The sequence below is a fragment of the Acomys minous genome, assembly GCF_964271855.1.
Source record: "Acomys minous genome assembly, chromosome: 11".
In the NCBI taxonomy this organism is placed as follows: Eukaryota; Metazoa; Chordata; class Mammalia; order Rodentia; family Muridae; genus Acomys; species Acomys minous.
The window spans coordinates 91,639,748-91,656,079 of NC_140492.1; the positions used below are offsets into that span (position 1 = coordinate 91,639,748).

Consider the following 16,332-nt stretch of genomic DNA (forward strand, 5'->3'; position numbering starts at 1 on the left):
TGTTTCCTAAAAGTTAAAAATGGTCCAACCCAGAAATGGTTCTTCCCGATTCTCCCACCAAAGAGCACATTTTTGAATGGCTGACTTCCAATCAAGAAATTTCTATGGGTCCTGTATTAAGCCTAAGAAGAAAAATCGTTACTTTTTCCCCTCCAGGAAATACGTTATTTCCCACAAGAAAGAAGTTACTCTCAGCACACAGTGGGATAGCAGCAAAAAGGTAACAACAGAGTTATGGTTTGGAATGTTTTGTGTAAATGCTACATCACCACAGAAGAAGAAACCTCCTTGTTTAGAGGATCCGTGTGATCCTGCGTGGGTTAGATGACAAGGTGACTGCATCACCCTCTGTCTCTAAATGATACCAAACAAGTCATCAGCCGCTGGGTACTTTATCATCAGATTTGAACTCTGTAAACAGATCCCCAGTTCTGACCCAGGACAGTGCGCCACCAGCTGACAAGGGGCATTTCAATATGGTGTCTTGCCTCAACTTGCAATGAGTGACATGCTTATAAACATGGGCTTTTATAGAGCAAGAAGGGTTACGTGGAGTTAGGGAGATGGCTCAGTGGCTAAGAGCGCTGGAAGCTGTCCCAGAGAAGGTCTAGGTTTAACTCCCAGAAACCATAGAGAGGCTCTCTCACAGCCATTTCTAACTCCAGTTCCAGGGGATCTGATGCCCTCTTCTGGCCTCCAAAGGCACTGCACACATGTGCTGCCTAGAGATGCATGCAGGCAAACTATCCATTAAAAAAATTAGTCATTAAAACAGTTTTGACAATGAACTCTAACGTGGGATCCAAGTCACACTGAAGGGCTCAGGATACCGACTTGACACATCCACACTTGATGAGTGCTTCATTACCTTGTACCTCAGCACTGGCCATCATTGAAGCTGAAAACATTTGATGCCAAACGTATGTATCAAAAACACATAGCTTTAAATGTTTTTGTGTATTTTAGGGTTCCCTAAGTAACACCAATGTGGAGGCTCTCAGAAATCTGGCATCCAAAAGCGGTTGGGAGATTACCACCACCTTGGACAAGGTATGCTTCCAGGATTTGTGCTGCAAACTAAAGTTAGAATGCTGGTCACACTTCTGAGGGCTCTTGCTGCTGTGCTTAAGAGGTGGACTTCCTTCTAGGCCTGTGCCTTCCTGCCGGAGGACTTAGAGCACTCGCACACTCCTGCCTTCCAGCAGACCTGGGTTCTCACATCCTACCTTTCACCTCTCCCTCCCTCTCTATCTCACTCCACCCAAACCTGAGGATCTTGAGATCTTGATGAGCCAGGACAAATACTTCTTCATAAATCCTCTCCAGACTTAATGAACTTTCTTCAATAGCTCAGTTCGTCATGACAATTTTGTCTTTGAATTCTTTTCTGTCTTGTAATGTCTCATCCACAGAGAGTTGACATTTACACCTTACATTACAATTTACCTTTTTTCTTTCTTTCATTTCTTTCTTTTTTTTAAATTTTATTATTTTTTGTTTGTTTGTTTGTTTTTTTGAGACAGGGTTTCTCTGTGTAGCCTCAGCTGTCCTGGACTTGCTTTGTAGACCAGTCTGGCCTCAAACTCACAGTGATCTGCCTGCCTCTACCTCCCGAGTGCTGGGATTAAAGGCGTGTACCACCACGCCCAGCTCAATTTAGGTTTTCAATGATCCTTTTCCCCAAACAGATAATAAACCTTTCAAGAAGGAAGCCTTACCTTGATTTCTTTGTATCTCTCTTAGCATCTTCTACAACTTCTGCATACTATCAAATTGAAATAAGTGTATATCATTTGGGGTTTAACTTTAGAATATTGGAAGTCTTGGGAACCAGTAGCTCTAGGGTACACTTTGCTCACCCACTGTATTCCCAGACCATGGTAGTGCCTGACTCTTGGAAGATGATTGGCATTGACAGCTTTGGGGGCTCTCTTTGCTAGTGAGACATCACCCTAGAAAACAGGAGGACCAGGTGTCCTGACTGTCCTGGGGTAATCCAAGTTTACCCCTGTTGATCCAACATAACTTCAAGCATGCCTCAGTGTTTCAGTGCAGATGAGAGTCAGACAGGCTCTTGGAATTCCCGTCTTGGAATATAAGTAAATTAGAAGGCTACTTTCATTGTCATGTTCAGTTCTGACTTTGACTTCTGTGCATTTCCTTTTTGTTGTTTTGGTTATTCCCCTGTGCTCACTGTTGAATCTTTCTAGGGTCTTCCTTAGGCCCTTTAATTCCAGCTGGTGGCCATGTCTGCTGCGCTCAGTGATGCAGGAACAGGTTTAATAGCTAAAGTACCGGAGTCTCACTATTGCTCATAAAAGGTGTCTAAACATCTTCCTTTCGTTTCTTGATATGGTATCTGTCTATTGTTTTTTGTTTGTTTGTTTGTTTTTTGTTTTTTGTTTTTGTTTTTTGCTAGTTTCTGAGCATCCTAACAGGTTTTACCCACCTCAACCCCAGCAGTCTTACTATGTAGCTGGCCCTGAACCCAAGGTCTTCTTATATTTTCCTCTCAAGAATTTGGATCACCAGTGTGTACCACAACCACTCTTTTATTCTTATTCTTAATGTAATTGGATTAGAAGTCTGATATTTATAATAAAATCTGACAGTACTTATATAATATTCTTTATACAAAACAGTAGAGATAACTAAAAGTAATGCAAGGAGCAAAGGAGAAATTTAGAAACAGCATATATGAGCAGCATAAAACTGCTCATGAATAATGTAAGGTAGTTCATAAACAAAGTAGGATATTGTATGGTACAGAATGACAGAACAACAGCAGAGGAGCCCAGAGGTGTGTGGTTTTTATTTGTTGGAGGTAATGTCATAAGTGAGGATGAGGAGAGTTTTCTAGGCAGTGCATCGTGCATAGCTGGAGTTGTGTCCTCTACAGGGGCCTGGCCTGACAGGCATGGAGTATCTAAAGTCTGAAAATAAATGAACAATATGATGAAGACAAAAATGACATGGTTTGCCCAAAAATCATCTGTGGGAAAAACCCCTGGTGTAGGAAGCAAACCAGAGAGTATATTTCCTCAAAGAAGCTGAAGACGGGAACAGATTAGGCCCAGACTGCCACCTGCCCACCCGCAGCCCCTTGTCATCCATCTATGGCAGTGCCCTGGCGCCTTCAGAGACGAGGCCTCTATTTAAAAAAACCAGCTTCCCTTTTCTGACTATAATGTAATCTCAACACAGATTTACCAATTGGTACAAAAAGTCTAAACTGTCTAGTTATTTCATCTTAATTGTAAAACATCCAAACAGAGACGGGAGCAGAGTTACTGTGGTGAAAACAGCTCCACTACCGGCCTCTGCACACACTTGCGTCTGTGAGTCTGGAGCTACCTAGTTAAGCTTCATTTCAGGGAATAAACTGCACAATTGCCCCAAGCACTGGAGCTGGTTATGAATTCAGTCTACCTCCATTTCCAGGAGCGAAGGGGAGCCATGTTCTTAGGGAACTGTGCTTGGAGACGCTGTCTGTGAAGCCAACTCTGGCTGGACTGGTTAATGTCCACTGCTGTGACAAGACAGCATGACCAAGGCAACTCATAAAAGAAAATTTGGGTAGGGTGGTGGTGGGGGTTATGGCATAGAGAGTTAGAGCCCACAATGGCAGAGCAAAGGCCAAAGGGTGATAGGAACAGCAGAGAGTTCACAGCTCTGCCTCAAGCCAGAGGCAGGGGGAGCACACTAGAAAAGGCACGGGCTTTTAAAACCTTAACCCTACCCCCAATGGCACACCTTCTCCAACAAGATCACACCTTTTAACCCTTCTCAAACAGCCACCAACCAGAGACCAAGTATTCAAATGCCAGAGACTTACGTGGAAACGTCTCATTCAAACCACCACCATGGTTTTTCTTTGGCAAACTTGAAGAGGGTCAAAATTGGCCATGGTCTTTCTTTGTCTCCTTTGCATCTATGACATTGGTTCAGGTAGCAGGCAAATGAGAAGGACTTCCTGCTACCTTCTTCACCTTCTCATGGAAGGAAGAGATGTCTTCACTTACCCATTATGGATCTTGACACTGAATAAAATCAGTAAGCTCCATATACAAAGGTAGAATTTAACGGTAGCTACTCCTTTTGGCTCGAAGACAAAACGTGTCTGGAGAGCAGCTCACTAGAAAAGTGTGGTTTAACATCCTAAGGTCCTCACAAGAGAGGACCACTCCCTGGGCCACTGAGACAACAGGAATCGGCAGGAACCCCTTCTGAAAGTGGGTGTTCTGAGATCAAGGCGTAGGCTGCCTGGTTGCTTACGAGAAGGGAAAATTAGTTCCTCACCACTCACCTGGCTTCTAGAAGCATGCTGGTGAGCCTTACGTTCCTTGGCTTGCAGATGCATCACTCTGCCTTCATCTCCACACAGTGTCCTCCCTGTGCGCATGTCTGTGTCCAGCTTCCCTTCACTATAAAGACGTCAGTCATGTTGGGCCTACCCTACCGCAATATGACTTCATTTTAGCAAATTATATCTGCAAAGACGCCATTTCCATATAAAGTCACATTATAAGGTCTAAGAGGTTAGGAGTGTAGCATAGGAGTGTGGGCAGGGGCGGGGGAGGGACCATAATTCAACTTTAAGCAAGTGTTCAGTGCAATAGTACAATGTCTCCCCACATCCTAATTCACCAAAGGAGACACCCCCAAAGCAAGCATACGTTCGGCTGCACCGACGCTGCAGTGCACCAACAGCCAGGCCTAGAGACACCTGCCTTCCAAGCTCCTCTCTGGATTTTCACCAGTGGGCTTCCTCTAGGATCTGTGCTGATGGCAGGCAGGTGGATACCCAGCTGGTTTTGTATTTAACAAGTGCCCGCAGGCTAGGCTAGGCCTTTCTTTTCACACTGGAACTCAAGATACACGTGGCCTGGAAGAGTTGTGCTTCACTGAGGCCGGGAGTCACGTGTTTGCTGCCTAAGCTACGTGTTGTTGATTTCTCATTCCTTCATTCTCGTAGTGAAGATGACGTTATGTTTAGATGGAGGTAAATGGTTCAGTAGAGGTCAGCTCTTCATGGCTTGATTGCTTTCCATCTGCCTGGTTCCCGTGGTTGGAGTCCCAACCACATGTTACCACATGTTTGTTTGTCCCTCACAGCTTGTTGCCATGGGGATGGTTATAAGATGGATAATTCAATGCTGACTTTAAAAACGCCCTGAAATTGATGGAGAAAATGAGCGGAATAAGAATATGCTCTGAGCAGAGCTCATAGCTCTGATAATTGTCAAAAAAAAAAAAAAAAAAGAAAGAAAGAATGAAAGAAAGAAAGAAAGAAAAAAGAAGAAAGAAAGAAAGAAACAAACAAACAAACAAAAACCAGGAAGAAAGCTCTGAGCCACAGACATGGCATTAGTGTTTTAGTGTGTGTCAAATGTCTCCTACGTATCTCTCAGGTGCTACATATTAGAAACTTGCCTCGAGATTCAGAAAGCGAATAATACTTTGTGCTGAAGAAGTATGCTCCAGGGGTCCTTTTGAGATATTGAGTTTTCCCTAGAGATAGTTGACTTGTTTCCTGGGTCCCTTCAGCCCACTCGAAGACATGCGTGCCATCCTGGGGAAGCGCTGCAGTCCAGTCTTGTCTCTAACTATTATTAGGGTCGAGGGGACACAGGCCTGTCTAGCACCCTGGTGGCGTTCTCTGTCTTTAGTGTGTTAAGGCGGGAAATATCACAGAAGTCAAGAGGGCAAAACTTTTGTTCTTTATTTTTCACTTTAAAAAAATCATGATGTGAATTAGCTAACCCACTTATTATTTGGGTGACACAGAGCTAGCACCCTGATCAGGAATCTGAGCATCCAAGATGGAGGTGAGATTGATGTGGACCTCTTAGATGCCTTACCTGGTGCAGGCAGACACTTATGAGTACCCACTCGTGTGTGTGTGTGTGTGTGTGTGTGTGTGTGTGTGTGTGCCTTTTAAGGTACAAAATATATATTTTCTCTTGTAACCTAATTTTTCTCCCTATCTTTTAGATAAAAATATATACCATGGAAGAGCAAGATGGCATATCTGTTAAGGTTGAAAAATATGTTAGCAGCCCAGCACACACAGCTTACCATCTCCTGTCCGACTTTACAAAGCGGCCTTTGTGGGACCCTCATTACATGTAAGGGCAAGCTGAAATGTTTTTTCTTAATCACGCCTGACGTTGTGGGAGAGATAACTTCAGCTGTAGCTCATCTCCACTTGCCAATGCATGACGTGTTGATTTGGGGACTTAGAGAAGTGTTAGAGCTTGTTCTGCTTAAACTGCTGCATGGCAGGTAAAAAGCAGCAAGCATTGCCTTCCTCTGCCTGCCTTTGGCATCGAGTTGGCATAGGTGGACGACGTCTGTTGTAATATTACTGACGACGTCAATGCTGATATCATTCCCGTTTCTGAGATCAGCTCAGCTGGGCTCTGGAGTATCTATACACACTTTTTTCTCACTGCTCAGCCTCATGGCTCTTGAGGAGATATGCAGAGTCTTCGCGGAACGTCCTGCTGAGCCCTAAGCCTTTGCTGTCAGCAGTGAGTCCTGCTTGCTGCTCTCCCTGGATGCTCCCATCATGCTCTGCTCCCATCCAGCCACTTTCCTTCCACCACTCTGTCTCATCCTTCCTGGAGCTATCACTTCCCTCCCTTCCACTTTGCTGGAATATGGCTTGCATACCTATTGCTGGGAACGCATATTTAGACACTCTGTACTAAAAATATTGTATGTCTTGTGGGGGGTAAAGATGTGGGGGTGTTGCATCAGCATCAAGCATGCACAGATTTTTTTTTACTTCATTCTTTAAATAGTATAGAAAGTATTAACACACCATTACATTGCGTATGTGACCTAGAGATGATTTAGAGCATACTGGATGTTAGAATATGTTACAATGAAAAATACTTTGTCACTGTATATTAGGGACTGTCCTAGGGATGACTATGGAACTATAAGCCTTGTTACTGCTACCCTACAGCGACAGATTACACCCAGGCCTAGCCTCCTAGGCTACAGAACACTGCAGCGTCTTAAAGATACCTTATCTTTCAGTGACTTATTTTAAATGCTTCTCCCACAGTTCTGTTCCACTTGGCACTCTGTTTAAATTGAGCATGAATGAATGGGGAAGCCAGTGAAATCATTGCAATTCAACTTACTTGTCTTGTCTACCTACCTAAGACTCTGGGGGTCTTCAGGATGTCTTCACACAATAACCCCTAGATAGTATTAGCTACATTATACAGACGAAATAATAAAATGACTTGTCTAACATAATTTAGCCAGTAAGCAGCCGTCTGAGAGTGAAAAGCAAGTGGCTTAGCTTCAAGGTTAGCGTTTTTCCCAGCATGCTCTGTCTCTTTACCTGAGCACTTGGACTGGTCTTACATCCTGCTAGACTTCAAAATGTTTTATTTGATCCTAGAAAAAAAAACAATAATGTTATGAAAAGATTATTTATTGCATTCCCCCAGAGTTTTGAGAGAAGTGACCTGGGAGCCACTTCCTGACACCTATCACTTGCAAAATTACTGCTTCTGAGCAAAGAGTCTTCAGCAGAGTCCATGTGGGGCATGGGGATGGGGGGGTGTGGTCAGCTGGCCACACATGTCAAGAAGGAAGTCAGGCCAATAGGTAAGGGAGGTGCGTGGCTTATCCTCGCAAGTGGAAAGCATGCCCTTGGATACTGTTCTGTTCACACAGATCCTGTGAAGTCATAGACCAGGTGAGTGAGGACGACCAGATATATTACATCACCTGCTCAGTGGCCAATGGAGACAAACCCAAGGACTTTGTCGTGCTTGTGTCACGAAGAAAGCCTCTCAAAGATGAGTGAGTACACGAAGGTCATGCGCTGTCCCAGAGCTGCCTGTTGGCGACTAGGGATGAAAGGATATGAAAACAAGAGTGCCACCATGGGCGTCTCTAGTTCTGCAATCATTCTCATCCAGGTTTTTTTTTTTAAATATATGAATCCTTAATTACCATTTTGAAATGCATTCTTGCATTATCAGCAACTTGCAAAGGACCCGCAAGCATCCTTCCTGAAGCAGCTTCTCTCTGCTCTACACAGATTAGAATCAGTATCTGAAAATCCTTCAAGAAATGTTGTTGTCAGTGAAGTCAGCAGGAGTGACATCACCGGAAGCTGACTTAGAATTTACAAAGGCCCTGCTGTATGAGGCTCACCGTGTGCTAGGGCTGTGATCCAGGGTTTGCACGTGGCCTCCCCATGTTCACTGGACCACACAGAGGTGGGAATCCAAAGAGTGGTGTCCCAGATAATCTCTCCACACGTGTGGGCTAATGTACATAGGTGCTCACTGTAGCACCTTCTATTGTGTCAAAGGATATGACGGATAGATTTGATAGCTACTTATAAATATGATAAATCCACAACACAGAGCAGTGTCCCACCTCCAACAAGGATAAAGAAGTTATGGGGGCACAAATATAAAAAACGTCTCTGTTTGTTGTTGGGTGGAGAATCAAGTTTTGCAGCTGTGTTGGCAAAGAGACTGTATTTGTATAACAATTTACATGTGTGTGTTTGCTAATGCTACACGAGTCCATGAATAAAATGTATCGAGCAGCACAGCCAAAGGGAAGTGAGGGAAGTCACTTACAAAGCGGAATAGGCCTGGAGCTAGAGCAGGCTGAAGGGCCGCTTTTATTTCCTAGCCTATTGTATTCTTTCTCTTTTCTTCCGAGACAGGGTTTCTCTGTGTAGACCTGGCTGTCCTGGACTCACTTTACACCAGGTTGGCCTTGAACTCAAGAGATCCACCTGCCTCTGCCTGCCTATTGTATTCTTTACTGTTTGAAATTGCTTTTCTTTTTAACAACAACAAAAAAAAATGACAGGGGACTGAGATTACAACCTGTTAGGGCACAGAAAAACTTCAGCGACATCCAGCCTTGTGAAGTTACCATATCCTCTACATCTGATTGTCTCTATAGAGATTTTTTTTTTATGCAGATCACTCACCCTAAAGAGTCTAGTTTTCAGAGCTCACTTTTGCAGGGACAGTGAAATTATCCCAAGGATCTGGGATATCGCCAGGGCTGGATAGCTTGTCTAACATACAGGAGGCCCTAAGATTTAATCCTCAGAACCACACAATTAAATTAATAAAAGCCAGTAACTACAGAAACTTCTTGTCTAACAACCCCTCTCTCGCGGAGTTAGAACGCGTGTGCGCTCTTATCTTTCAGTAACACCTACATCGTGGCCGTGAAGTCGGTTACCCTGCCGTCTGTTCCACCATCTCCACAGCACACCAGAAGCGAGGTCATATGTGCTGGGTTCCTCATCCAGGCTGTGGACAGCAGTTCATGCACCGTATGTGTGATGGAATATTTTTAACTTGATTCATTCTCCCAGATGTGGGGACACATCTTCATTTCCCTCAGATCTAGTCATTTCCCTCAGATCCAGTGGTTGTAGTCTTGCAAAATGTGTCCTCACTAAAAGGCCCCTTGGTTCCCCGCTTCCAGATTCAGCCAGCAACAGTTTCAGTCCCTTGCGTGAAAATTCTCCAAGCCAACAAAAACTCAATGTGCTGTGTTTTCTCTTTGACGCAGGTAGCATACCTAAACCAGATGTCAGACAGCATCCTCCCTTACTTTGCTGGCAATATTGGTGGCTGGTCAAAATCCATCGAGGAAGCTGCAGCCTCTTGTATAAAATTCATAGAGAATGCCGCCACTCACGATGGACTTAAAAGTGTGTTATGACTGGTCAAGTCTCAATCACCTGTAATCTAATTCCCCAGGTTTAATTCCAAGTATCCTTAGCCCTGTTCATTTGGCAAGTGTTGGGGCCATAAAATGATTTCATATCAGTCTAAGAAAAACACAGTTATGAAGACACTAAAAAGCCAAACTGTATTCTGGTGATTTGGATTCAAACTACAAGATCTCTAAAGCCTCACTGCACAGCCACTGAGAAATTGCCTGGAAGCACTATCACGTGATGTATAAAAATGGCACACTATGAGTTAAAACTATCACAGACGTCTCCGTGTCACAGAACTCAATGTGTATTCTGCAATGATAAGTTTGTAAAAATGTGACGTGGCGGTGGGATATCAGCTTACAGGTGTTTAATACCGTTCCATGGGCAGCAGACACCTTTGTCGGGAGTCCCTGAGAAGATGTATTCCACGTTTTAGAACTTTAAATTAGGAAGCATTAAAGTATAATGGAATCCAATCAATTTTAGTAATAGGAACTACTTTACTCTTGTCATTTCATATACATTCCAGGTAGATGGCCAATTTAGTATCTATTTCTCTATATATCCCACGCCAGGTACCTGTAAAGTGTGATATTACAAAGACAATATTAGCGGAGTTCTTCGTCTCATCTATCCATTAGCTTTTTATCCCCTAGATGTCAACATTTGTCATTCCACATCACGGTGTGTCTTAACTCCTAAGACAAAACAGAATGTGTCAGGCTGGCCTCTTCAAAGGGGGCTCTTACCAACCGAAGGAGAAGTGAGACCATGAGACAGGTTAGGGAGATGCTGCTCTGACCTCACCAGATCTCTACCTCTGCTCGCCTGCCTCCTCCACTTTTCCACTCACACAGTCTAGGGCTGGCTACAATTATATGTTTACTTATCTGCTTCAAGGTTTTCCTGTATATGAACTTTATACTGCATTCTGATTTTATAAAGTACTATTTACCTATCAAAAGAGTAGATACACAGACTAGAACATTCTAGAACTAAGAGGACGTCTGGAAACATTTTACATTCTAAAAGGTAAAAGGATTAGTAACAAATGGCTTATACATCACACTACAACTTAGTGTGTTAAAATTCTGCACTTCTGAAATGAAGATACTTCTAAATGCTATTTGTGTAGACTTGCCCTTTGAATTGTTCTTGAAATATTTTCCTGAATAGAAACAGAAATTCTGTGAGTAATTTTAGTGGACTCACATTGAGACACAAGGGCATTGTCTACTCCACTCTGCAGGATCCCCCGTCTCTAGGAGGGTTACTGACTACTCCGAACACTGTCACCTGTTGTAGGTTTGTCCCCATACCACGTCCTTATGACAAAGCTTAGCTAGTAAGTTAGAGATCTGCAGTAGCCTTGAATAAAATCGAGCCATCACAACAATGTGCTATAATAAAAGCTGTGATTACCACGCTGGTCTAACCTTCCCTCCATCTTCCTGAGATGAGTGAGTAGAGAGGACGCAGCACACAGATGAGCTGAGCTGAGGTGAATTTTGTAGGCACTGTGATGCAGCATTAGCTGTGGTGGGCCTTCTATCTTGAACACTGTGGTATTGTGACAGGATATCTAATGACGAATAGGCAGTGAAAACATTGCGGATTTGTTGGATGTGAGGATGATGGTTCATTCTCTACGTGGGACTAATTTCAACATGCTATGCAGAATGCTACATAAACATACACACACGTGTGTGCGCATGCACGCGCACCCCCCCCCCCCACTTATAAATTGCTTAATTCTAGAATTTTCCATTGTCTATCTCCAGGCAGTATTTGACGGAGTGACAGGCACACTGGACCAGCTAGGTCACACAGGCATAGTCTAAACCCACCTGCACCCACTGATATTATTGTCATTAGCCTCACACATTCCTTAAAACTAAGTGAATTTTTAAAAGCAGTTCTTCATCCACATCAGTCCCCTTTCAAGCGCTGCTGGTCACAGGAGGTTGGCGACAGCTGGAACAGGAGGTACGGGTATGAGGCATGCCCATCTTCACGGGCTGTTCAGTCTGTCCCAGGCTTATGACACAGGAAGGGCCTGCTGTTTCCCCAGTCTCCCCTAACCTATCAAACAATTCTTTCTAACCTTCCTAAGAGAGTCTATTTCTATGCTTCTGAGCAGAGATGCTGAGCCCACCCAGATGGCTGTCTCAGGATCAGTCAACACAATCCTAAATGGAAATGTTCATTCTTAGGATTCCTTGATTTATAGATTCTGAAAGGACACCATACAGGAAAAGACAGCAGCGTGCTGTGGTCTTCGTAGGCTATTTCGAAACCAAACCTAAAAACAATGCTCTGATGCATTCCAGTTGTGAAGTGCAGTAGCCCTTGGGTTTGCACTGTCTTAAGCCCTTTTTTATGACATTTAATTTATTTGTTTTGTGTGTGTTCATCTGATCGGTGGGGGTGGACACGTGCCACTGCACCTTTGTGGAGGTCAGTTCTCTTGGGACCATGTGGGTCCCAAGGGTTGATCAGAGATCGTCAGGTTCGGCTGGAAGACCCTTTACCACATGTACTAGCTAGCTTTGTGGGTCATGTTTCCATTCATTCTACTGAGACCTTTTCTGCTAGGCACTTCTTTGCTCTGCAGTTTTTGCAAGGAATTGGAATGTACTTATTATACTATAAATAAAATGAATAAACAATACGCAATGTGGGAAGGCCTGTTTTTTTTGTTGTTGTTGTTTGTTTGTTTTGGAAAATAAAGGAGGATAAGGAAGATGAGTGTCCGGAGAATTGATTTGATGGTGAGTAGAGACTCATGAGCATAAACCAAAGACACAGCAAGAGTGACACAGTGACAACTCCCAAGTACAATTCCTCTGGCTCACTCTAGGAAAGGCAGAGACCCAAGTGAGACTACAGCAGCGACAGGTACTTAAAAGCTCGGGTTTGAACACTTAGTCCACAGCTAGGGGAGGGTGTTGGGGTGAGGTAATATCGCAGGTCGACCTTTAGATTTCTTAGCTCGGTTTCCCGTTCTAGGCCTCTCTGCTTCCTGACTACATATTCTGTCTCGTGCTCTGACCGCCATGCCTTGCCTGCCAGGATGGACTACCTCCTCTCAAATGGGGAGCTCAAGGGAACCTCCTCCCAGCGGCTGCTCCTAGCCATGGTCAGCACACTGAGACGTACCTAATACACGCCCTTTAGGATAAAGCACAGGCATGCTCCTTAGCATTACTCTTACTCATTTCATTCTGTGCACTAACAGGCCTGTGCAATCAAATTAATTTTGATTCCATGTATGTATCATGTGTGTGTGTGTGTGCATTGCATGTGGAAGTAGATGGTAATTTTCAGAAGCTGGGTCTCGTCTTCCACCGTGTGGGTCGAATGCCAGCCCGGATGGACTCTTAGCTCTTTTCGTGTCTTAGACATGGTTCCTCATACAATCTTACTCCTATTCAAAGGGCGACACTGAAGCCAGCTTTTGGTGACGTGTCCTATCTTATTTGTTCTTCATATATCATTTCAATGAGCAGAGAATTCTAAATTCAGAAGCATTTTTCTTCCGACATCACAGATATCATTGTTGCTATGAGGAAGGTAAATGTTTCTGCTTTGGTAAGTGGCTTCTTTCATTTCTAATATTTTCAAATTTCATCCCTATTCTTTTTCTTTTTATTGAAACAGAGGTGGTTTTTTTTTCTCACATAATATATTCTGATTATAGTTTTCCTTCCCTCTCCTCCTCCCAGGTCCTCTCCACCCCGCCTCCCACCCACATCCCCACCCTTCTGACTCTCCTTAGAAACAGGTGTTTAAAGGATTATAATATATGAAATGCTATAACAAAAATAATATAGACTCAGGGACCCAGGTGTCCCCACACTCAGGAAGCCCACACAAACAGTTAACTGGAAGTCATCATATATACATAAACATATCATGCACGTCATTCAATCACAGGGACCTGAGTTTAATTCTCCACCACCCAGTAGAAGCCAGGCATGGCAGTGACCTGCTACCCCAGGGATGGGGTGGAGAAGCGGTAGAAACAGGCAGATCTCCGAGCTCGTCGTCAGCCAGGCTAGCCGAAATAGCAAGGTGCAGCTGCAGTGAGAAATTCCATCTTTTTAAAAGTGATGGAGAAGGTAGAGGGAGCAGGGAGAAAGCAGAGAGGTACATGCCACATGAGTGTATACAGGTGAATGCATTTGCACACACGGAGAGATCAAGAGGAAGGAAGGAAGTCAGGAGGGAAAGGAAGATGTGGGACATGTTCCCTCACTTACTCCTTTCTGCCTGTTGACACGGCCGAGGAAGCATCGCTGAAGGCTCCCAACACGCCGCCGTCATGTCTAAGTCAGAGTCTCCCAAGGAGCTGGAACAGTTGCTGAAGCTTTTCTTCAGGTCTTTTTTTTTTTTTTTTAAAGAAAGAAAGATGTTCAAGAACAGTGTAAGATATCCATATTCAAAGGGATGATGTTGGGTGCTTATTTCAAACCATATTCAAAGAAAGGAACAAAATTGAATTATAGACTTAGGTGTAAGCCATGAAAACACAAAGCACCAAAAACCACAAATATACATTCAAATCTCATGACCTCTAGTAAATGGTTAATCAGACATAAAACCAAAAGCATAAGCATCAATAGGAAAAAAAAAAAACTGGACTTGATTAAACTTCTGTGCCTCAAAGGACAGAAGGGTCTAAGGGAAAGGGAAAGGGTCAAGGGAAAAAAAGACGGCTCCCAGAATGAGAAAACATGCTAGAGTCTTCAATCTGATAAGGCACTTGCATGAAGAAAAAAAAGAACTTTGAACTCGACGGCAACAACACATTTTTTTTTCTTTTTTAAATGGGGAAACTGTTTAGCAGACATTACTCCGCATATGTCACACAAAGGGCTAGGAAGAACATCAAACGATACTCAGCGTGGCCACCGCTGAGAGGAAGGCAAACACACAACCAGATCCTAGCAGACACCCACAGGCTTGGCCCGAAGAAAAAGTAGGGTGGGGGTGCAAGCCTGAGCCTCCAAGCAATGGTCCTATTTTGAACAGAGTGGTCAGCATCACCCTTAAGATCACCTTTTCACCGTGTCAGCCACACACATCATTTTTCTGATCCTCAAATATGGCAAGCATGTTCTCTCTGCAGGCTTTGACTGCCTTCCCTCTTCTGAGATGTTTTTCTGCATATATTCATGGAGTTTTTTTTTTTCCTTGTCATCCAGAATTCAGCTTAAAAATCTTCCCCGAAGGTTATCCCATCTGAAGTAACTCCAAGCAATGGCATCACCTGTTAATTCCTTTCCTCTCACTTATTGATTTAATTCAACCACTGGATAAATGTGAATTATTCTTTTTTTCTTTTTAAGATTTATTTATTATTTCGTATACAGTGCTTTGTCTGCATGTACACCTGCATGCCAGAAGAGGACATCAGATCACATTACAGGTGGTGGTGAGGCCCCATGTGGTTGCTGGGAATTGAACTCAGAACCTCTGGAAGAGCAGCCAGGGCTCTTAACCACTGAGCCATCTCTCCAGCCCCTTAGGTGGATACTTTTGGGAATCCAGAAGTGACCAAACATGGAAACCCCGCCCTCCTAGAACCTCTAAGCAGGTGGTAAGGGGTTCAAATGAAGCAGTCGGTAGCATTTACATTAATGGAGAAAAGATGGAGCAAGGGAAGGAAAAGCATCCAGATGAGGAAGGGGGGCCACTTCCTACGTGGCTGTGTAAGACCCCCGGCACGGTGGTCTTAACGTGGAGACCCCCACCAAGAACCAGCGAGACCAAGGTTTCGGTTGCAACACGCAAGAGGCTTTATTGTAGAGGGACGGGTACCCGGGCATCTCAGTCTCCGGAGAGGCTAGCGCGCCGAGCGAGCCTTTCGGGGGCCTTTTATAGGGATTTTAGCGAGAAGCGCAGGTACAGAAGCGAGAAGCATAGTTACAGGGCTCTGATTGGTAAATTTAAATGAGGCGAGGTTATGGCCCGGTCATTAGATGGGCTCTGGGAACAGGGGAGTTTACCCGTTCTCTGGGCCAGGTGGTCGTCCATAAATATCTTGTTTGACATGAAGCGAGGTTATGGCCTGGTCATCAGATGGGAACAGGGGAGTCTACCCATTCTCTGGGCCAGATGGCCGGCCATAAATATCTTGTTTGACAAGGACAAACTGTTTCTGTCATCTTAGCACGCTTTTATCTTTTTCCTCTGGGCCCCAGGCCTTATCTTATCCCGGGAACCTATTATTCTAGTCTTGCCTTGCAAGATAGCGTTACTGCTGCTATGCTTGCTATGTCGGGTGCACAGGGGAGAAGGTCTTACAGCTGCTTGCAGACACTGATGAGCCAGATGGAGAGTAAATGTCTAACGTGAATAAAGGGGAGTGAGGCTATGAAACTGAGGTGGGTTTGCCAGGAGAACTTGAGAGTCAAGGCTCATGGCTGGGAGCATAACTGTGCTGAATAAAAGGAACAAGAAAGAAATCAAGCCTCGTTACTCTAGGTGGACTTGAGCTTGACGTCAGTGAAGCAACCAAATGGAACCAGCTATGACACCAGGGATGTGACAGCCACATGGACTCAGGTGTCTGTCACAGAAAGGTGTACAAAGGC

At 44.1% G+C, this 16,332-nt stretch overlaps 1 protein-coding gene across 1 annotated transcript in view; it reads left to right on the forward strand.

The window, feature by feature from the left end:
- Window positions 1-12,404, forward strand: part of ACOT12 (acyl-CoA thioesterase 12) — a 40,245-nt gene extending 27,841 nt beyond the window's left edge. The window contains exons 10-15 of the mRNA XM_084801650.1: window positions 157-220; window positions 967-1,050; window positions 5,995-6,128; window positions 7,699-7,827; window positions 9,211-9,337; window positions 9,580-12,404. Of these exons, the coding sequence (XP_084657776.1) occupies window positions 157-220; window positions 967-1,050; window positions 5,995-6,128; window positions 7,699-7,827; window positions 9,211-9,337; window positions 9,580-9,732 (691 nt within the window). The 3' untranslated portion in view covers window positions 9,733-12,404. The remainder of the gene's footprint in view (window positions 1-156; window positions 221-966; window positions 1,051-5,994; window positions 6,129-7,698; window positions 7,828-9,210; window positions 9,338-9,579) is intronic.
- Window positions 12,405-16,332: the final 3,928 nt, after the last annotated feature.